Source organism: Embiotoca jacksoni, unplaced genomic scaffold (assembly GCF_022577435.1).
Source record: "Embiotoca jacksoni isolate LCO1_2020_lvr unplaced genomic scaffold, fEmbJac1.0.p SCAF_23, whole genome shotgun sequence".
Lineage (NCBI taxonomy): Eukaryota > Metazoa > Chordata > Actinopteri > Embiotocidae > Embiotoca > Embiotoca jacksoni.
The window spans coordinates 9,250,001-9,273,623 of NW_027185374.1; the positions used below are offsets into that span (position 1 = coordinate 9,250,001).

The 23,623-nt window shown below is 41.3% G+C and overlaps 1 protein-coding gene across 2 annotated transcripts in view; it reads right to left on the reverse strand.

The window, feature by feature from the left end:
* Positions 1 to 1,480: 1,480 nt before the first annotated feature.
* LOC138203621 (centrosomal protein of 128 kDa) overlaps positions 1,481 to 23,623 on the reverse strand; it is a 39,955-nt gene continuing 17,812 nt past the window's right edge. For both annotated transcript variants that reach the window (XM_069158623.1, XM_069158624.1), the window contains exons 17-25: positions 23,163 to 23,327; positions 17,736 to 17,795; positions 15,633 to 15,825; positions 11,421 to 11,470; positions 10,172 to 10,195; positions 5,910 to 5,987; positions 5,498 to 5,611; positions 4,489 to 4,597; positions 1,481 to 2,806 (exon numbers count right to left, since the gene is read on the reverse strand). In XM_069158623.1, coding sequence (XP_069014724.1) covers positions 2,733 to 2,806; positions 4,489 to 4,597; positions 5,498 to 5,611; positions 5,910 to 5,987; positions 10,172 to 10,195; positions 11,421 to 11,470; positions 15,633 to 15,825; positions 17,736 to 17,795; positions 23,163 to 23,327 — 867 coding nt within the window. In that variant the 3' untranslated portion in view covers positions 1,481 to 2,732. The remainder of the gene's footprint in view (positions 2,807 to 4,488; positions 4,598 to 5,497; positions 5,612 to 5,909; positions 5,988 to 10,171; positions 10,196 to 11,420; positions 11,471 to 15,632; positions 15,826 to 17,735; positions 17,796 to 23,162; positions 23,328 to 23,623) is intronic.

Consider the following 23,623-nt stretch of genomic DNA (forward strand, 5'->3'; position numbering starts at 1 on the left):
GCTATAAGTATGACTTCCGTTCATTTTCTGTCAGGCAACACAACAGTGCAGTTGTCAGCATTGTCGTCTCACAGTCTAAAGGTCCGTGGTTCGATCCCCGCCTGGGACTTTCTATGTGGAATTTGCATGTTCCTGCATAGGTAATAAGTAAATTAAAATATGTCGTCCAGAATATGGACGACTAGCTTATGCATGTTATCATGCATATAGTCCATGATGTAAAACAAACATCATGTAGTCGTAATTGTGACAAAGTCACACTCCAAGCAAGAACATGCAATCCTCCACAGACAGAGTTCCAAGCCCCTGATCGAACCGAGTACTTCCTGACTGTGAGATGACAATGCTAGCAACTGCAAAGTTGTGCTGCCTCTATTGCATGTTTGTCTGACTTATATAACTTATATGACTTTTAAACATTTTTTGGAAGACAGCACAGTGGTGCAGTGGTTAATGTTGTTGCCTCCCAGACAGAAGGTTCCAGGTTTGATTCTTGCCCTCGACGTGGATTTTCATCTAAGATGTTAATGTCATCCTTTCAAGGGCGAGTCTCAAACCTGGAACCTTCTGACTGGGAGGCAACAGCACCAACCACTGCACCACAGATCACGCTTCCTCAACATGTTTAAAAGTCATATAAGTCAGACAAGCATGCAATAAAGGCAGCAAAATTGTTCAACTCCAAGCCAGCATTGTCATCTTACAATCAGGAGGTTCTGTGTTCAATCGGGTGCCTGGAACTTTGTATTTGGAGGATTGCTTGTATTTAATGTTTTACATGCCTGAATTAGTCATCCACATTATGGACAACATACTTTACTTCTCGGTTATTAGTTTTGCAGAAACACACAACTTCCACATAGAAAGTCCCAGGTGGGAATTGAACCCAGGACCTTTAGACTGAGCGACAACAACGCTGACAACTCCACCACTGTGTTGCCTTCCATAACTTGAACGAAAGTCATACTTATAGCATGTCGTCAGAAATCGCACAAAAGTCATACTATAGTTTATCGTCCAAAATATGAAAAAAATATATCATGCTATGGCATGACAGCGGCCTTCATAACATGTAAACATGGAGGCCGATGATCACCATCACGTCCTCATTAGAAAACAACAGCCGGTTCAGCTCATGTTCATCTTCCACCATTTACTAAAAAAAAAAAACAAAAAACACTCACTGTGCATTTCTCCTGATGTCCACCGGCCGTTAGAAATGTCTTGTTTGTTTACAGACTGAGACGTTGCTGTTTCCGGTTCATTCAGCGACGTGTCTCCGACCTCCCTCAGCTTGGTCACCGGCCACCAGTGACATGATGAGCCCAGCAGCCATGTTGTCCGCTCACTGATGGTACAGTGACTGCGTTAGACGAAGGCACCTTCGTCATCATACAAGCATTAAGAAAATTGAAAATGAGGTGTGAAATGACATTGAGGACAGGAGGAGACAAAGAGAAAATAATGAGCCAATGAAAAACTATTTATTTTTTATTTTTCAGAGAAAGAGAAAGAAAGAAATAGCTCTTTTTTAATTACATTTCAGGTTTGTATTGTTTTTCTTACTCCTAATTATTTAACAGTATCATTCGACGGATGTGCTTCGTATTATTAATATTTTCTCTCTGGCTGTACACCAGTCTTCCAGCCGCCAGCTGAGGGTGTTCAGTCAGGTTTACATCGTTGCTCCATTTCCAAAAGTACGGCACAAAATCTCCAAACATGCGGCTCAACTGAGATTACGTCCAACTCTGAGAATGCTGACTCGGCAGGTGCTGTAATAGTAAATTAAAAGGAGACGTTGGAGGATTTGAGCCAAAAGCAAAAGATAGACCTGAGGGAGGAGGTGGAGTCTGCAGGTTGCTGCAAAGCAAACACTTCACTCTGAAATGAAGAGAGGGGCATCATCGAGGGCGCTTAGAAAACCACACATTCAGCTGTGTGCCTTTATTGTTTGTAGTGCATAGGCTTCCTTCACATTTCATAAAAAATAGACATCTATTTGTGCTCGTCTCTTTTTTTTACAAATATATATATCTAGATATATATATTTATATACACTGCATTGGAGAAAAAATAGAAAGCTGTCAAGAGAATTAGTGAATACATTAAAAGAGGTGAAAAACACATGGAATCAACAGAAATGTCACAAATTCATGATGAAGACAACAACACAATATGTTGGAAAAAAAACAACAACAGCTGCATATTGTTCAAAAGGCACCAGTTTTGTTTGAGGAGTGACTGTATGCTATATATTTTTAGCACAAACACGTTGGCATGATAAGAGGACTGAAAACAAAGTAAACAGCTTTTGCCAGGAACGATGACAACAAGCGTAACAGTCAAACTATTTTGGTATCAAACAAATACATTCAGTTTAGGCGCTTATAAATAACATTTAAAACACGTAGTGGTACGTTTCTCCTTCACAGCGTTCAGACCGACTGCACGTCTCTGCTTTCAAAGTAGTTGGTAGAAGCTCGCTGTGCAATCTCGAGCACCGTCAGTGACCGGTTGAGGTAGTCGAGGAGGGTTAACAAGGCCTCTTACTGCGGGAAGTTTGTTCTGGATGAGCAGCAGACAGGTAGAGTCTGAGAGAGAGAGAGAGTGTGTGTGTGTGTGTGTGCGTGTGTGTGTGCGTGTGCGTGTGTGTGTGTGTGTGTGTGCGTGTGTGTGCGCATGTGCGTGTGTGTGTAGAGATACAGATAAAGGTTTGCTTCAAGGTTGAACTAATCTGTGAGGTGCTTGAACCCGTTGCCTCTGCAGTCTCCCAGGTCCGAGCTGGTGAGGCGTTTGTGAGGCGCTGAGGAGGAAGACGAACCAACAGAGAGGAAGATGATTACCGCAACGTTCCCTGTTCATCCATTAACCAGCTCTCTATCGTCGAGACAACTCACTCCCGTCAACGAGCCGGACAGAATATGATTTGCGCCACCTATTGCAGCCAAAGCAGCCATGAATATGTGCGATAATTGCATTGTACATTAACACTAGTGGTAAATAGCCATAGATGTGTTTTGGCCACCGCAAATCTCCGAGGTAAAACGGACACAAAGCCTCAGAAGTACGCTCCTCTCACACTCTGCCAAATATTTATAAGCAGCTTAGGAAAGTGCTACAAGTGATTTTGGCTGTGAGCCACTGGCAGTGATACAGATTCATTTCCAGAGCACTGATGGAAAGTTTGAGCTGCGGGAGCCTTGTTTAAATACTGAGCGGAGAAGTGACAGAGCTGAAACTGACATACTGAAATTATAGCTCTCATGTATTTGACAGGTTTATAATAACAATGTTAATACTGAAACAGTCAGCTGTAAATGTACATTTCTTTGGAGGACACCCAGTTTGACTGAAATGATGAAGAAATAAAGATGAAGTGTCTAGTTGTCTCATGTTTTCAGATAAAGAGCTTCCTGGCATAGTTTAAAAAAACAGTGTAACGCACATGTCTATGTTGGTCCTGCATTAGTATCTTGAGGCAGCTAAAAGCAAAAAAAAAATTGGTAATTTGGTAATAACAATACTCAAACACTCCTGTTAGACACACGGGGACATGCAGCAGCACACAAACATGCATGAATAAAAAAGAAAAAGATTCAAATGTATTCTTTCGTTCTATTTGGCAAATCTTTAGTTGTAGCACTCCACCACGGTGGAGGTGCTCCAGGCTTTTAAAGGGAACAGGAAATGACACTTTAAAAAAACATTTTTTTTATATGTTAAACCAAAAATATGCCTCTGATTAAGGAGACTGAGTAACACATCTTTTGAACCATACACTTTACTTTGGGCCCAGATTATCCCCCGTTATACGAACAAAAGTGGATTTGGAAACAATCTAAATGCCTTTGGGTCAAACGCTTTACACCCATAGACTGCAACAAAACTGGACGTAGCCTCGGTGACATCACCCACAGGGTTCCTGAAGACCCGGTTACATGCTCGATGTAGGAGGCTCCAACTGTCACCATTTTGGCAGCACTTCACTCTTGCCTGTCTCCCGGCTAAGATGTGGTTTGTGGGTGGAACCGAGGAATGAACCAACTACCGTCTCTGTCTGTAGGCTGTATGGATCCGGCTGACAGCCAATGGCTGAGATTTGAAGACGACCGTGACCACCTATCACTCAAAGCAGCCCCGCCCTTAATTATGCATATTGAGGGTCTATGAGGGATCGACTCACTTTTGAAACCAACCTCAAGTGGCCACTCGAGGAACTGCATTCCTTGGCTTCATTTTTCAGCCCCGGAGGATGGTGCTTGTTTAGACCGTGCTCCTAAATCCATAAAATGGAGCCCAAGGAATGAAAGAAATTGGGACAGCTATTGCTGCTTATTCATTGTGAATTGTGAGACTTGGCTCTCGACCGTGTTGTGGTACAGCACTTTTAAAAATATAAATTTCCAAACTATCTAGCAATAAAGAGATGCAGAAAAATACCACTACCATAAAAGCCTCCCACAGTCAGAGCAGCCAAGTACTTACATAGTGTGTCAGATCTCGGCGAGCTGCTGAGGAATGTGTCGGTGCTTTTGATGGAGGAAGAAAGAGCAGCCAGCCTCAGACTCCTCGAAGTGGCGTCCAACTTTTCATCCTGGAAAACAGGAGGACAGAAGAACTGTAGTGCAGGAGAAACAGCTGAATGTGTGCAAAATGGAAAGAAATTTTAATAATGAGATTTTTTTTTTTTTTTTTTTTTTAGTAATGTGCCTGAGTGAGGATGGCAGAGTGTGAAAAACAGCTCAGCCGTAGTAGGAAACTGCTGTTTCAGGCAGAGAACGAGTTCATGTCTTCTTTGTTGTTGTTGTTGTTGCTGCCTCTGATCAAGATGGAAGTCTCGTTAAACCCATCCTTTTGCTTTGAATAAACCCAGAGTGGGCAGATGCTATTAAGCTAATGCAATCACTTATCACTCAACACAGGAGTCATTTGGCAAACCAACAGGGTAATCTGGCAGATTAAAACCATTTAAAAAGTGACTGTATGGCTGTTTAAGGGAGGTTACAAACTGATGATGGCAATCAGCTGTCAACAGGGGCGTCTTGATGGATCCCTGGACTGCTTCATAGCCGAGACGATGACGGCAGTAATTGAGAGGGAACAGTGAAAGTCAGCGTTTGTCTGAGTGTATATTTGTGCTATTGTCCCAGTCTGTCCATCCACGATACATTACCGCCACGTGTTTAATCATACATTATTAATTTATTCATACAAGTTGCAAATTAGGGGCAGTGCACACATTGGCATCCACGCGGGTGAGCTGGACTCTCCAAGTCAGGCTATCCTTATCCAAACAGCTGCTGTTTGAACAAAGCACAGCAATTAGTGACTGAAATAGAAAAAGAGTGGGTTGTTGTTTGGAAGCACGGGCTCCTGTAAGGCATTATAGAACTCATTCTTCTAGAGTACAGAGCTGTAACTGTCTGTCTGTGTCTGTGTGTGTGTGTGTGTGTGTGTGTGTGTGTGTGTGTGTGTGTGTGTGTGTGTGTCATACTCTGTACTCCTGGATTCTGCATTTGGATTCGTCCAGCTGGTGCTGCAGGTTCCAGACGATCTCTTTGTATTTGGTGTAGCGCTGCTCTACCACGTCTCTCTGCTGCTGCGACTCCTGAAGACACAAAATGGAGGCTTGTGTCATAACCAGCCCGACGTGTGATGCAACCATCTTTGAAGTCGAAGACGATAAAAGGCTGAGAATTTCCACATTCTTGAGCACCGCCTGTGTAGGTGACTGCACACCGAGTAAGTGGATAAATACGATAATTCGTGTCTGTTAGACTGAGTGGTGCAATGAGTTTACTTTACTGGATCTAAGGTTGATAGTTTGAAGGTAAGGAGATGGAGCTGATGTCACAGCACGTTGGTACTTTATTACAAACAAATCCGTCTGGACTTGATGAACTCACCTCCAAATCTTTGAAGTTCTCCATCAGACATTGTTTCTCTGGAATCGACTCCAAATGGTTGAGGGCTACTCTTGTGTTCTAGGAAACACACACACACACACACACACGACGTACACGACGTGTACACACGCACGCACGCGCACACACACACACACACACACACACACACACACACACACACACACACACACGTACAAAGTCAGTTTAAAGGGAAGCACATTGCATCCACAAGGGAAAAATAGGTAATTATGACTTAATATCTTAATAAATCCTGACATTAGCAACCTCTCCAGTATATGATTCATTTAGTTAGTTATTGTTTGTGTAGACGTACTTAAATGAAGCAGACCTGGTCTATCTGTCCATCCTGTTACAGACCTGGTCTATCTGTCCATCCTGTTACAGACCTGGTCTATTTGTCCAACCTGTTACAGACCTGGTCTATTTGTCCAACCTGTTACAGACCTGGTCTAGCTGTCCATCCTGTTACAGACCTGGTCGATCTGTCCATCCTGTTACAGACCTGGTCGATCTGTCCATCCTGTTACAGACCTGGTCTATCTGTCCATCCTGTTGCAGCCCTGACTTGACTAGCATCATAATTATAAGCTAATGTACAATAGACTTCTGGGACAGGAAGTGGAACACTTCAGAACTTGTCTTTTTAAAAATTATAACAGTTGTATAAATTATTTTGTTGTAATACATTCAATAACACATCACAAAAGCAAAGAGAATGTGTGACGAGGTAAATATCGGGACTACATCCCAATTCTGTTAATTGTCTCCCTCTTTCCCTCCTGTGTTTTTTCAGCACTCTTCACTTACACCAAGAAAAAGATCCAAAATGAGAAACGAGGAAGGAAACCAATGAAACAACACGGTGAAATTAGACGTTGTTTTCTGTCAAAGTTGACGTGAAATGATGATTACTGATGAAGGCTGCATAGCTGGATCAGATGTGTGGGCTTTAATTGCTCTGCCTGTCTGTCGTGCTCCTTTGTATTTACACAGATAATAGGACGTACTGCCCAGACAACAAGGGTCCACGGCTGATACTGTCAGCAGGCTATTGTGAATATATATATATATATGCTTTTTATAATTTATGCTGTTGCACATGACCAAACAGAATGTAACGTATTAGACTCTGCATATAAATGATGTGCCCTAAAATAAACGGGATATGTATTCACACATCAGTCAAAACCTACTTCAAAATAAAAGTTTCAACATGTTTCAATGCGAGTTAAGTTTTTCTGTATTTGACCATGTGGTTGTTGCAGTACACCTTCCTGCTGCTGCTTTAGCGCTGTTCAGGTTACTGACAGTCTGTGATCCACCTGCAAAAAGCTGCCTTGAAATTGCAACAGGAAGTGCATTTAAGAAGTTTGTTAGGCCTCAAGCATACAGACAATCTGAAACAATGAACTCCCTGAATACAACAACTGCATTGCTGCGCCGTCTCCTCCTCGGAGCTCTAAAGCTCCACCATGTTTAACAATTGATTGAGGAAGGCCAAATTGATTGGAATACACTGAGGGTCGGGATTAAAGGTTTTAAAGTGGATTATGCTGCTGGGGTGTTGAAGTTTCTACAAACACCTTTTCTGGCCGTGACTCCGGGTCAGCAGTGGATTTCATTGCAACGGTTTTAATCTTAAGCTCATTACAGCCACCATCCTCATCACAACTTTCTAAACCTGCAGCAGGAATCCATGTGACAAAGGTCAGATTTGTGCGATTACAAAATAAATGTGTTGAGGAAAAAAACAGAAAACAAACCACAGCTGAGGTCAAATGTCACTTTAGTAATGGTAACGTTTAATCATATTAGCAGCTAATATTGTAAGGAAACTGTTGACATTGAGTAGCGAGGGCAGTCATCAAACTGCTCGAAGCACATCTAACAGTGGAGATATGGGAGACAGGTGAAAAAAGTGCAGCTAAAAAAGAATGTATTTCAGCATAGGTGTTTAGCGTGTTTTGTGTCTTGGTTGGGAAACAAAGAATAAGGACATGGACTGCCCACGATATGGTGTTAGCAGCGCTTGCAACTTTTTCAATTGGCTAAAAATTAAAATTTTCCAACAGTGGTGCTGCGCTGTTTGCCTTCGCAACTAAGTCCACGATATTAATGTCAATATTCGGTCATCAAAATACCTGTCTGTCTGTTAAACATTATAAGAGACTCAATATAAACAGTTTGTGGCGCTAATTCTCGACTAATATGCCATTAAACTGCAGCTGAGGGAGGTGCAATGAGACGACGTCTTTAAAAGAGCACCAGTCAAACGAGACTGTATACAAAAGTAGACGTAGCTTTAGGGTCAGACAAATGAAGCCAATGCATGAGTGTCTTAAAATGCAATACCACCAAGGGCCACTAGGAGTTGGCTCCTCCCATGCACGTCTAAATATGGTCACTTCTGGCTCAGAAAAAACGGCGATAGATAAAAAAAATAAAAAAAATAAAAACTAAGACATCAAGGCTTCAGAACAGCATTTCACAATCCAGAGGGAGACGTCACAGTTGGTTGCTACTTGAGTCAGAGTCAAATAGTTGAAAACTAGTTGGAAATACTGAAATGTGACATTTCTTTTTGTTTCATTCAGCTGTTCTTAAGCAGATGAATGGAAACAATTCTAACGATTAAGGAAAACATTTGCGGTCAGTCCAAATAATCTCAATCAGGTGATTATGTAATAACTGTGACAGGCCTTGCAACAGCCTCAACAAACTTTGGACACAAAACTTTTTCCGACAATGACAGTATGTCGCACAAAGTATACAGGGACTCTTGCATTGCGTGCAAGCACCTTCTAATTTATTTAAATTTTCCACCGGGGAATGTTTCCTGCCCATCTGTCTATCGTCATGAGTTCTGCGCCTGTACTCCACATTAAACAATCTGCTCCTCTCTTTACTTTACCCTAAAAATAATCAAATCTTAAAACATTTCATTCTTTCACGGCACAAAACAGGATTGGTGCCACATCTGGTATTGCTGCTAACATCTGTCAGACTAGTGTCCCCTTTGTGACTCTTAAGGCTGGAACCCTTCTTAGTCAGTATATAGACGTAGTCAGACTCCTGTTTTTTTTGTGTGCGTTTTTTTGCCATTACAGGACAGATGCACACAAAAGGAGAGACAACAAAGGACTTCACTGGAACTGAATTGAGAATGTTTTGGTCCTTCGCTATCGGTTTTGGAGACCTGAAAGATAGATTTTTAGTAAAATGTTGCTTTAGAGCACACAACTCCTAACAACCTCTCTGGGAAGTATTAATCCTTCTTTTCTGATACTGTTAAAATGGCATTGTTGGGATTTTAATCTATACAATTTATATTCCAACATGTTTTATGGACTTTATTGTTTTCACAACTGCTTTAGGAGGAATTAACAAATGGTGTGCGCACCAGCAGACATGATGTCATATTGCCTCGTCGATTCAAAAGCTAATTAAGGACTTTTGTTCCGACATACTCAGCACAATCTTTAATTAGGCAACAAGTCTAACTGCACTCCAGCCTATTCATCCCTCCGCTGTATGTTTCAATAGCCTTCACGTTCACATGGAGCATTTAAGCATCAAAAGAGCTGGCTGCTCTGAGGCACCCTGACATTCAAGTAAGATTCACTGGGTGATCCCCCCCACCCAGGCTGAGTGGAAGCCGGGTCGATGCATCCTGCCACTGTGCAGTCGCAGTAAGCAAAAATGATGGGAGTTGATGGCAGTCCGGGGTTTTTCCTCTTCTTTCTTGCAGCAGCTAATTAAAGGCTGAAGTAGACAAGCATGCCGCATAATTGTGACGGATAGAATGCTTCATATATTTATCTTTTTCAGCAGGGCAAAAAAAGTGCTCGGGTCAATATAACCTTTCAGCAGCGCTAACTAATTCCTGGCTCACATCTAATAGCTGATTAAGGATGTTAGTGGTAGACTTTTAGCAGTTTGGATGGTACTGTCAATACCGTATTGTCAGTACAGCTGGGTTCTTAACCCCGTCAGCAAGACTTATGATGATTTACAGAGCTCTGAGCCTTGACTAAAAGCAATCTCGAACCCTGTGTTAGCCTCTATGGGCTGCTAAACAAACACAGCCTGAGGTGGACCTGCCTACACGGCTGAATCAAGTCAGGCTGAAAGTCGACACGACTCCTTACCTAACAACTCCAGGGCGCAAATTTTAAAAACCTTTATATCCTCAGAAATTTTCCTTAAAAAAGAAAAGAAAAAAAAGGAAGATCGAACCTTACCATCTCCAGATCCAATACACGATCCTGTAAAGACACACAAACACAGCAATGTTACTTTACGTGCATTTAAAACCATGGAAGGAACCAAAGCCGAAGTAAGGCTTAAACTAGCATGAGGAGACGTGCGTGAGACAGCGAGTCCACGAAACTGCTCAAAGTAGTGGATGAGCAAAGCCGGTCTATGTGTGTGTGGGGGAAGAGTGACAGAGGAGAGGAATGGAGAGTTCCAACAAATGGGTAACAAGGGAAGGAAATGCAGAGGCTGGGGAGAGTCTGTAGCACCCAGCAGACTTCTTGTCACACACACTGACACACTCACACAAAGACAAACCGCTCTCGCTGCTCATCCAGCTCCTGACTGATGTTCCCTCTCTAACGATGCATAAGTGATGCTATGCCTCTTATCTGCCACTCAAACGCACACCTGCTCTTCCCTCCAACCGGCTGCCCCCCCCGCCCTCCCCCACCGCTGCCTGTAATGTGGTGATGGCTTCTAACAAGGGTATCTTTTCTTTTTTTCCTCCCCTCAGTCCACCCCTAACTTTTTTTCCCCCCCCACATTCTTTTCATAACTCGCCTACGTCCTTCACTCTATCTGTCTTTCCTCTCCACATATCACTTTCCTCATCCTTCATATTTAAAAGCCCGGCTGCATCTTAAGAGGGCACCCGAGCTCTGGCAGGTGCCATTATGCAGCCACAGATGGGACCACGGTATCCATCACACACATGCACAGTCACAGAGGCAAAAACACACACACTCTGGCAGAACAGTTCCGTGTGTGTGTGTGTGTGTGTTTTTTTAATGGTGAATAAAGAGCCAGTGAGGCGCTGGGGGCCCGTCCACTCCAGACTAGGTGAATTGGTGGCCTGCCAAGTGTGGCTGCTGCCGTATTGAAAGACAGAGACAAGGCCCCTGGTGGCTTTTAAACCGCGAGGCCTCATGTCTGCAGTAATTAGCTACTTGTCCGAGCAAGGCTGCAAGGAGTGCGTCAGGCCCACAGCTGTGTAGTAATGTTTGTGACACAGCATCGGAGAGCACAGATGACCAAAGTCCAGCAGTTGCTGTAAAATTACTCAGGTGATGTGCAAAAAAAAATACAAAAAAATAAAAGTGATGTGTTCACGAACTTGTACCACATGTCTCTTGTAGAGTTTAAATGATGTCAGCTGGATATTAAAAACAGAAGCTAAACAGATGCAAATAGCACACAAACATGTCTGCATGAATAAAAATACATGATGCTGACCTGAAGGCTTCTCATTTCTTCCTCCTTCCTGCAACTCCTCTCCTGCAGCTCTGAAATGAGAGGATTGTGTTGGAGAAGATGTTGCTGTGGATGAACTGAGTGTCAGATGTCAGAGCGTAATGATATCTGTGGTCCATACCGGCTGTATGTGAGCCAGATCAGATGTCACTCTATTATTTTTTTTGATGTGTGCTGTAACTATGGCAGCAGTCATGTCTGCTTCTGCAACAGAGCTGAGCGTTTTAGTCGACTAAAGAGACCATCAGCGACCATTTGGATAATATTGAAAGTAAAACCTTTTTCTTGTTCCAGCTTGTCAGATATGAGGACAGACACACACCATCCCTAGGACGTCCTTAATGATCACCAATGATCACCTCATTTAACCAATGAGTTATGGGAAAAGTGGAATTTGGACAATAAACCTCCCAGCACATGAGAAAAGATTTGTGCTTTTCTTATTTTTTTTTATTAATGAACTCTGTTTTGGTCACATGATAAATGTTCATACAACATGTCTGACTGCTTCAAACACCATTTGGTGCTCGTGGAATATTTTCACACAGACAGGTAGATAAAAAGCAAACTCTGCTCGTGTTTGTTGTTGATTGCAGCGCCAAACTGTTTTTAATTACAATCACTGGCGGCTTAATGAGATCCTGATTTGGAAGAATAACTCAAAATTTACTGAGCAATTTTGTTTCATTAAGCAAATGTCACAATAGTTTCCCAACTTTATTGTTCCAGGAATTATGCCGAGCAGAAGCAGCTTTGTGCAAACGTTTTTAATAAACTTTTTACATTACTGGAACAATAAAAAGAAAGAAAGTGTTCAAAAACATTTTAATCAATCTTTTATGAAATATAATCAGAAAGTATTCTTCTTCCAACAATTGGAACAATAATAACTGAGGTGTTGATTTTGTCTATTGTTTAAATTCAATTAAAACATGAGTATGTCAATGAGAACTGAGCATCAGACAGATACATAGAGTCTGGCAATAAGTCAATATTATACGTATCTTTGATTTTGGATAACACACTGTGGTGTTAGTGTTATAAGTTGTAATGTGGTGTAAGTGTTGTCTTTTCCAAGTTGTAAAAGCTTCATTACTAAAGTGATGTGAGCTTTCTAAACTTACCAGACTGTTCTGGCTTTTATTTCACAGATATGTCGGCGTATATGTCCGCCAACATGCAAACTGTTTTTACAGAGCATAATACACAAAAAGGTTATACATACTAAATTCCTACTTTTAGCTTCAGTGGCTCCAAAATTAGCTGATAAATATTGAATTATGTTGCCACATTTTTTTTTTGTCATTTCATCTTTCTTGTAGTATTTGAAAGGACATTCCCCACAGCTGAAGATAAATTAACAAAAATTATGTAAAAGACAAAGAAGTGGTGGAAGTAGACTTTTTCTTTTATTACCAGCTCGGTGTGGAAAATAATCTGTAAAACATTCTGCTTCCATTACATATCTTTGGCACAAGTGTCAACCGTCTTTGATAACCACATTTGAGGAATCATTTCGAACAAAGTGTATATATTGTATATATATATATATATATATATACTTCAGTATAGATATAAAGAATATCAGCCAATATATTAATTTTAGATACATTTTTGGCTCCAAAAATATAGTTCATGTCGGGCCAGTAACCTCTATATCCAGATAACGTGATTGTTTGTTAAAGATCTCATTGTGTAAATATTTTGTGAAAGCATCATTTGTCATGCCTACAATATTGTTACAATATTGATATTGGGGTATTTTGTCAAAAATATTGTGATACTTGATTTCATCCATATTATCCAGCCCCCCCAGATAGTACACAGTAACAAACTGATGCCACTTCTGATGACAGCATTCAGCTCAAAAGCCTATAAAAGCCTGTGCAAACATATTACTCGGGCTACTCTTTTGTTAGCCTCCCCTCCAACACACCTAATGGCATGTCCCCAAATTCAATATCCCATTACTTGGGGAGGGCTGAGTCTCCACCTCCTCAAACAAATGAGTATAAACATATATCTGACTCCGCTGGCCAACCCATCGAACACAAATACTTGGAAATGCCAAACAGCATTTCTTCCTAAGGAACAAACATCCAGGCTTTCCAACCTCCAAGTCGGCTAAATCTCCTTTAAAAGCACTAGGAGGAAGATAATACCGCACGTCCACTGTTAGTGCCACAGTTATCTTTGCTGACTCACACCTATTCCCATCTCACCTAAGAGCTGTGCTAGGTTCTGTAATACTACAACCTCTGTTATCTACACATGCAGCGCAGACTTGTTTTTAAGGGAAAAGGCCAATAGGGAGCACTGCACAAGTGATGAAAGGTCTGCGGGAAAATACACAGACTGCAACCTCAAGCTGACACAAGTAAATTAACTAACACAAATACTATATATCACACAACAGCTCTGCAGAGTGCTGGCAATAAGAGCTAATCTGTAGAGATAAAAGAAGTAGATCTGATAACACAGCTTGGTAGTAGTATTTGCCACACTGCATGGTTATGTATATTGTTGCAGTTGCAGGGTGGGAAGTCCTAAAATAAAAATCACGGAGAAAACATGTTACAAGCAGCGGTTTTTTTTTTAGATCCATGCCTTCAGTTCAAAATAACCAAATGTTGCTGTTGTGACGCATAGATTTCTCTTCGGTCTAATTACTAAAGAGACCATAGCAGTGGTTTCGCCTGTAGTGAAGACAGACGAGGCCACTTCTGTCAAATGCCTGATTGGATCCAATGACAGAGCGCACTGATTCCAAACGGGGATCCGGGGATGAGGTCGTATCATCAGATTGCTTATCTGAATTGTGCATTGCTTCCACTATAGCCAAAAAGCATACAGGGACAGAGTTACAGATAGCTGACTGTTTTCCATGTCCACGACTTTGTCCCAACTCTCCCTCTATGGTCTTACTATGTCTTTCAACTCTTTCTCTCCATTAATGGAACACAAATTAGCTCCATTTGCCTGTATTGTTCAGATGAAGTGCTGAAAACAAGCTGTTATTCCTCTACCAGTTACAGCTCATTAGGAGGAATTCAGTAAAAAAAAAAAAAAAAGAAGAAAAAGCGGGGGCTCAGGACGGGAAAAACAAGTCTATTTTCCACAGAAGACTCAAAGTTCACAGCCATTAAGATGCTTTCTTAAACATTTGTCATCGTAAACAGACAGACCCATGTGCACAGTCTAAAAAACAATGCATCACAGACAGCCATTTTCCCAAACACCCATTACAACACAGCAGACAAAAAACACTCAGTCACAAAACATTTCAGTAATACGCCTGCACTGAATTAGTTATTGCTCTTAAGGATGGTGTGATTTTATGTACATGTGAGAGGAAGAAAACAGATCATGGACTGAGTAGGCTATATCTATGAAAAAGAGCGGTTAAGGAATCCTATGGTGAATATTCATGCCTTTTTACCATCATTAATTTAGTAGACATGTAAAACCAAAGGATTTCTTGTCCAGCAGTCTTTTATCACAGGCGATAACTCCCTGATTTAAAAAAAAAAAAAAAAAAAAAAAAAAAAAAAAAGGCCTCTGAATGGTCTTGCATGGAGAGTCGGCCTCAGCTATGTTTCATCTGTTTCAAGTGAAACAGGCGTCATGCTGCCAGGGGGCCCACAGCCGCAACCAGCTTACTTCATTTAAACATGACATACTGTACGCCGCTTCACTCACCAGTGCACACTCGGCTGATAATAGAGTCTGTTGAGTCAGCAGGGTCACGTTTCTCTGTGCGTGTAAGGTTTGCTCGTGGCTTGTTTAACCACTTATTTGCCTTCCTCTGATCTGTTGACCGTTTACTTCGATTCCCCGCATCGAAATAAGCTTAAAAATTATCTTTTCTATCTACGTCATCTAAGATAGATCTTGAACAATTGGATCACCACATCCACAACAAGCAATGATGTACTTGCTGCTGCAATATATTACAGACAGTAAGGACAATCATGTGGGTATCATGTTATAGATTGGCTTAAAAAAAAAAAAAAAAAAGTCGGGTTAAAAAAAAGAGAGTTCGGGCCGCGTGCTGCCTTTTGAAACAGGCCCACAGGTGCTCCGCTTACATGATGCTAGGCTGTAACACATTTGACACAGCATGAGTGTATGAGTGTGTGGCATCCTAAGCGTGTGACATCATCATGAAGGACTTTTCTGATTTTCTAACGCTACCTTTCTTTTCAGAGCTGAGTGAATCCTGCAGCTTCTCCTGTTGCTCCAGGCGCTGCAGGAGAGTCGCCTGTTCGGAGTCCCAGCTCCGCCTGAGGGACTTCAGCTGATCCCTGGTCTGCTGATGCTGCCTCCTCAGGCGCTGCTCTCTTGTGTCCCGGTCCCGCACCTCCTCACACAGCCAGCGCAGCTTGGTCTGGTGGGGTTCAGAGAGACACGCGTGCATTATATCCGGGTGGATTCAAGGGTTTTATTGAAAACTTGGGGAATCAGGGCGTTACGGAGGGGAAGTCACCAGTAGACCTCAGTTCCCACTTTGACACACTGCAGTTCATACACATGCTGGTAATAAAAAGGATTTCCCTTACGTACCCACACATATACTGCCCCATCTGAGTTTTCTGATATAAAAATCAATACTAAGGACTTCGTATAAGATCCTAATTAAGACCCCAAAGGTGTCTGATAGATGTATATCTCAAGAGAATTCCTTTTTACCCTTTTAAGTAGAGCCCGACTGATATGAGCTTTTTGGGGCTGATGCTGATGTCGATATTAGGAAATAAAAAGATTCTGATATTGATACATCTGCCAATATTGTTTACATATAAATACTGCACATACGGTATAGATAAGACTACTTTTGACACTTGTGAGAAAGATATGTAACGAGGGCAGAATATTTTACAGTTTATTATCCACACTTTTTGCTCTCTCTGTCCAAAATGAAAGTTTACAGATCATGGAATCATTATTTATCTAATTTTGCCTTTTGGCTGACTAGTGTTCAAGTCACTTCAGAGAGTCGGATTGAGTCGGATAACTGTCCAGAGAAAATACAGGCGCATTACATAAGATAAATAAACTCACAAGGTTTTCGACAACAGGTTGTCACAGCCAAACAAAATGACTTGTTAAATGGTTATCCCGACTGTGAGCCTGTAAATCATAACTACACTTTTCTGACCAAAAAAACTCTTAACAAGGGAGCTAATTATCTCCCTTGTTCTCCAGTGCTTTATTCTTGTAAATGCACAACACTCTGAGGGCCTTTCTGACAGGCGATATACATTATACTGATAAACACTACGAATTGTGCAAACACATTTTAACACAGTATCATGCATCACCGCCACAGCTATAATTACATGTTTCGTTTTGTACGTTTACAATATTAAATGGGAACCGATTTGTCTAGGAAAGAAGCCAGGTGGCAACTATTATTGCAGAAAGAGAGGAACTGAATGGCTAAAAGGCTTTAAATTACAATTGCATCGTGTGATTTCATCAATTAAAAGAGCTTCTTTTGCAAAACAGAACATCTTTTTAACCCTGATGCTGACACGGAGAAATGGAAATCAGTGAAAATGTAGTAAGACTGAACCTCTGAAGGTAGTTCAATTTACAAGTGTCTTTGCCCTTTTGATTATCATGGAAAGTCATTCTGCTGTGAATCCCTGAACTTCACACTTTCAATACACTCACCGCTGACTCTCACCACACACCAGCGCTCAGCTGTGGAAAATAGTTTTCTCAACAATAAATCATCTTTTTCTGAGCGGTTACACCACGGTTAATGTTTGTTTGAAACAAGCAGAACTGGAGCTACACGTGGCTGGTGAGATCGTTTTGAGTTTGGAAGAAACAAATCCTTGATTACATACATGTATAATCTATGCCTGTCAACGATACACAAAAGGTTCGCTGAAAGGTTTAACAATTGCCCTCCAAATTAAAACAATCTAACAGGTTTGTTATTACTGGGATAATTATTATTTTTAGTGCTGTGATTAATAGACAAGTGCATTCATATTAAAACAGTAGCCTTATGTTATTTAGCCTTTTTGAGGCTATTACATTGTGAAATCAGTGAATTTTCCAGGTGATATCTTCAGTGGTACTTTGGTCATTTATTTTGATACGTCGTGGTCTGAAAAGTCTGTTAACCTCTGATCTATGCAACTGCTCTCTTATTATCTTCGGTGTCACGTAGGGTTCAGACAAAGCATGGTGTTCATAGTAATAGCATTACATAATTTTGTGTTCTCTCCATTAGATAATTGATTATGATTGATAATTATTCCCCCCCAAAAAAATCACAAATACCTTCGTCTCTGCCAGCCAGCGGTGGGGGTCTTTCACCAGTCCAGGTCTCTGGGAGATTGCCTGAATAACAGAACAGAGATAAATGCAAATGTGAGCATTCCTGTGTTGAGAGCATGAATTTCAAAATTTTATTCTTAAGAAAGTGTATCATGCAACGGGAGCAAATTGAAAACATATCGTGTTATCTGGATAACATGAACCTAAGTTGTCTAGATAAGACAAAAAGTCTGTGGAAAGACGTTACGGGAGTTACAGAATTAAAATGTGGATGGACATACAACAGGACAGAAATCAGAAGAAAGGGCTTCCTGTTAAAACCCTGAACTTTTGTGAGGAGCTGCTTCTGCCAACTTAAATTGGCATGAATGTGTTTAACAACTTGTGACACTACACACACCGGAGCGTGCACGCATGCACACCCACACATAGAGGTTTTGCGTGTCATAAAAATGAGCTCAGGGAGTATGTGCTCCATCCTTTGCAGACAAGCTTGTCAGCGTCAGCAATGCAAACTGCCTGTCTGCCAAGTCCTAATGACTGCTGACGCACACATACACAAACAAAACCACCAGACACAAAGACAGATACAGAGATGAACACAGTCACATAACTACGTGGCACCGAGTCGAGAGCACACCTCCACCACTAACATGCAGCTGCTCAGACAGCTACATGTGGAATTTTGAGCAAAGGTTAATAATCCCTTCTAAGCTTCATTACCTCTTCGTTTCACATGAGGTGGTGAATATGTGTGCGTGCCAACACCTGAAGATAGATATGGCTTCTTCTTTTTTTTTTATTCTACCCGGTTTGTTGTATTTCATTGATTATTGGATCCCTGTGCAGAGAATATTGTCTCTATCTGTTCATTGGCCATTTGGGTTTCACTTCAACCACTGCACCTTATTTTTTGCCCGTATTAGATACTGATAGTGGAAATACAGGCAGGAAACATGGAGAAAGAGAGGGCTATGACAATATACTGGAGGATGCTGCAGTAATATGTTATGCCTCTGAAGCACTGGACCGTCAAGGCCATTTCAAGTGACAGTTTTATGCCAAGAAGAACGAAGCTTTTTCTCATTTGCTCATTAATGAAGAATTTGTTCTTTCCTGTGCCTGCTGGTGGTTCGTACCTCAAACATTCATTTAAGAGCTGGCCGATATCAAAGGGAAACTTCATGATTCAACAATAGAACTGTCAGCAGCAGTGCTAATTAGCTAGTTAGCACTAAACACAAAATAAAACTGAGTCCTATCTAATGATGCAAGTTTTCGGTCATAAATGTACAAAGGCCATAAAAGTAAACCTAAAAAAGAAAAGCAATGAAGTAAAATTACATTTATTTAACTGATAACGGTGCTAGCTGAAACATCAAGGATCACTAAGGTTATTACAATTCATGCTAAGAGAAACATTAACATGTGTCCCACAGTTCATGACAATCCATTGCAATAGTTGTTGCTATATTCCAGTAGTCTGGACTAAACGGGAGAATCAGTCAACCAACCAACAGACCAACACTGATGTCCTGAGTACCATCCCACCAGCACAGGCGAAATGACTGCAGCAACATCCACTTTAATATTTACATACGATGTGAAATAACATCTATTCTAAAATGAGCACTTTTGGAGTGGCAGGTGGTTTGAGTGAAGGGGTACTGGTGCTCATCTTACAGGGCAGTGGGCACAAGCACCTACTCGTCCAAAACAGAGGACTATCTCAAGTTCCTGCAGCCTATCAGGTGCCCATCTCTTCAGCTGCCGATGGCCATTAAGGCTGCGTTCAACAACGGTACCAACTTTTGAAAGCTGTGGTGCTGCTTGTATCCATCTGTTTGCTTTTACCAATACTGGTGGCTCCACTGACGGTACATAGAAATCTGTTTAGAAGTTACATGCTGATCAGACATAGGTCACACATGACCTATGAAATATGAAAAGAACTAGTAATAATAAAAAATAAAAAAAATCTTTGCTCCATGACCAACCTTTTCAAAAGGTTTTTGTCATGTGTACAGAGCAACATTCAGCCACCCTGCTACCAGGGCAGAAACACAACTCACCTCCTGCTACATAAAGTAAGAAGAAAGAAAGCCAGGAGACATAACAAACACTCTCATTCGGCCGTGAACAAAGTCAACACAACAGTACAAGAGCTTTCTCAGGAACACCCTTGTGGCAAGTTGTTTACGCGTGATCAACAGACATGGAAAACACACAGCAGGAGTTGTTTTTTTTGGGACCCTTTCTGTCCCGTGTCTGAGCAAACAGCGTCGACACTACACAGGTGTTAAGCAACTTTTTCCAGCTGTCACTCAAACCCAGATCCAAGCAAAGCGAATTTCCCAAGTTGTTGCCGCGGCAGCTCAAAGTGCGACGGTGGAGCGCCGCTGTGCCGAGGTCCCCGTCTCAGGGAGTGTACAACCGTATGAGAGAGCATGTGACCGAGTGGGAGGATAAAACATGCCTCTATGCTTCTCGCTCACGCTCTCTTTGCTCCTTCTCGAACCATCAAAGGCCGTTCGGCGCGGTGGCAGACAAAAAGGAGGTGAAACTGAACGAGTAAGCTGGGAGTTGAAAGTTCCGTCTGCTGGGTTGAAGTGAAAGAAATGCCACTATTTTCTCAGCAGCGCTGCCGTGGAATCCACGCGTCTGCCACTGCTAATTTAAACGTGCGACTGCACGCTTTGCGTCTCTTTCAGAATGCGAGTAAATCTGCGTCTGTGTGTCTTTGGTTGCAGTGTGTTTGTTTCACCTCCCACTGTGAGAATGGAAAGAATTTGGAGACAAGCAGAAGGCGGAGATGATAAGTCTATCGGAAGGTGGAAAGGATACGGGGAGGGATGTTTTCATTGAGATTACCACGGCGGCCTACTCTCTTCATTAAACAGTTAAGGAAGCAAGACAGAGAATAAAACAGCAGATGTTCCAGGCTGGATTCAAACACAAGAGAACTTTGCACTGCACTTAATGTACATGATGTGCAGAGACTTTAACCAGCTGAGTCCAAAAGACACAAAGACATGAATCGAGGGAGGACAAAGAGACGGGAAAATAAAACAACATCTTTCAAACTCATTTGAAGGTCAAATCGTAGGTCCTAAACTTATATAAAGTAATGTATATGAACTTAACGGTTTACTGATAGTCTTTTTTGATATTAAGAAAACAGTTTCACTGGTTCATAATCTTCTTAGTAACTGATTATAATATTTTAGTAGACAAAACCCAAACTCCGTTAGATTAGAAAAATACTGTGGAATTAAATGAACTAAATGTTCAGTGTCCTTGCTGCTTGTTCCAACACATTCAGAATCATTATTGCATTTGTCGTTAGTTTTAGCTTTGTTGTAAACGCTTGTTATATATATATATTATTTTTTTTTAAAGCTCATTATTTCAGTTTTGTATTTCTCTGTGATGCAGCACAGTGTCTACAACGTTACTTATCACAATCTGTGTCAGCCTTGACACTTAAACCATTTTCTGTTGCTCCAAAACATATATATTTCAATAATTAAATGAATATAATAAACATGCAACAACTAGTCGACTATTCATTTGGATCAACAGCTTTTCGTCAACTAGGGGACTCTTTAGCTGGTGGCAGCTCTACTTACAACGTTTTGCTTCAGTGCCTCCAAAGAGGAAGAAGTAAGGAGGGTATTATGAGGTAACCGAAACCTAATACACCTTTTAACTGTTAATGATTCCCCTCATTAGGCCAATCATTAGTAAGTTTGACTTCTTTTCAAGATGACGGATTACAGATGAGGCAAGGTGTTGGCTCGCATCTCTGACTGCGGCAGTGGGTTACAGACTGAGAAATCTATAAGAGCAGATAGGAGCGGGCCGGGTTCATTAACCTGGAGCAGCAGATGAAAACTAGCTTGGAGCATGTAAGTGGGGGGAGCGAGTGTGTACCAAGTCTTAGTGGATGAGGCTGGAGATTCTTCCAGCAGGCAACATGTGTAAAATATTTGTGTTTGTCAGCGGGTTGTGGAGAAGCTTTACTGAGTGGGTATGTGTGGTTATATAGTACTCTGGAGTATGTGTGTTGTAAATATTTATGCTTATGAATACTGGTGTTGGATGAAGACTAGTGAGAGTGGATCATTGACCGAATCAATCTTCAGACAGCCAAACAGAAACTCTCTTATTTCTGACGCATTATGAGAGGAACAAGTTCATTGGATAAGACTGTAATGCTTTGAACAGTTAAAGGAAAAAGAAGAGGACGGCTCGAAACAAGATGGATGGATCCAATCACATAATCATGAATAAACCATTTAGAAGCTTGAACACCCAAACAGAAGACAGGTTGTTCTGGAGGAGCTCTATCCATGGTCACCAGGAATCAAAATCCTCTTTACAGCCCATAATATGTGTGTAGAATATATTCTCTACGTATGTACAACACAAAATAAAACAACGTTTGAGATGGGGTTTTTTTTTTTCTCTGATTAAGAAGACGCTAATATGAACAGAAGGGTTAAGAGACAGACTGAGATGTAACAAAAGGCGTTTTGGCACCAAACAGTTCTAAGGACTTTCTTGAGAGGACCTACCCCCCAGAACTAAATATTTGTTCGACCAATCACTGCACAGTTATGTCACCGCAGTTCCTATATAGTTCCAGTTCCTATTATAACGGCTAAAAAAATGACCAAAAAACAATAATAACTCCCTCCCACTGCTCTTACGACTGTGAAATAGTTCAGGTCAAATGTACAGTAAACTACAGCTGTAAGCAAATAAACCAGAACTTGTCTATTCAGTATGAGATAATCTCATCAATCTGATTTCTTATATCCATCATCAGCAATGTCATTAGTATCCTATTAGTTTCCCTGCTCTTGCTAAGCCTCCTATATACTGTAGGGACCTGGTTGTAAAAAAGGAATAATATCAACGACAGGAGCTGTCCAGCATGTACTGACAGAGAGCCAAAAGGTAACAAGGGACCAATTAAGAAAATTGTGTATGAATTAAACTAAAGACACATTTTTTCTTAGGAGTCTGTGGACCAGCAGAGTTTAATGATGAGTTAATAATAGATCGGGATATAACAACAAGGACTGTAGATACGCCAACATTGAGCATGTAACAAGCCAGTGTTATATCAGTCGTATGTGTTTGTAAGCTAATTTTGGGCCTTTCCTGTTAGTTGCTAAATGTGGCTGTAAAAAACCCAAACAAAACATAAACAGAAGGAAATTAAATAGAGGGAGTTTTTCCTTCCCTGTGTTGGAGGTTTTTCTCCCTTAAAGAGGAGTTCTTCCCTCCTTGCTTATGTGGGAATCTTTGTGTTCCTCTGTATAATATTGTAAAGTTCTGCTGTACGGACTTTAATGTGTTAAGTGCCATGAAATAACCTGTGTTGTGATTTGGCGCTATATAAATACAATTGAATTGAATTACCTGTAGTTTCTCTTCGCCATTCCTCGCCAGGCTGCAGCAGGCCGCGTCCAGTTCTTCCCCCATCGAGGTGAGGACTGACTCTTGCTCTGCCTCCATCTGCAGCATCTTCTGCTCCAACTTAACAAGTTCTGACTCAGAGGCACGTCTCCGCTCGCTTGACCCGACCTGTGAACAGCGTCAGACAGCCGATTGGAGCACAGTTTGCCAATTCGCTTTTCAGTATGTTTATCAATTCTGTTTGACTCTTACAAGAAACTGATTAAAGTACATTTTCTGTAGATGAATGCAGTAAAGCAGCACTTTTCCTGCTTATTACAAGATTAAATTCAATAATTGTTGTGGGTTCCCTGAATAATAAACCCTTACAAACATCTTTGGGGATCAGAGCCACTCAGTTTCCTCTCAGACAAACAGATCTAGTTATGTTTCCTCTCCTGGCCGGTACTGTCAATAGTTTCAGG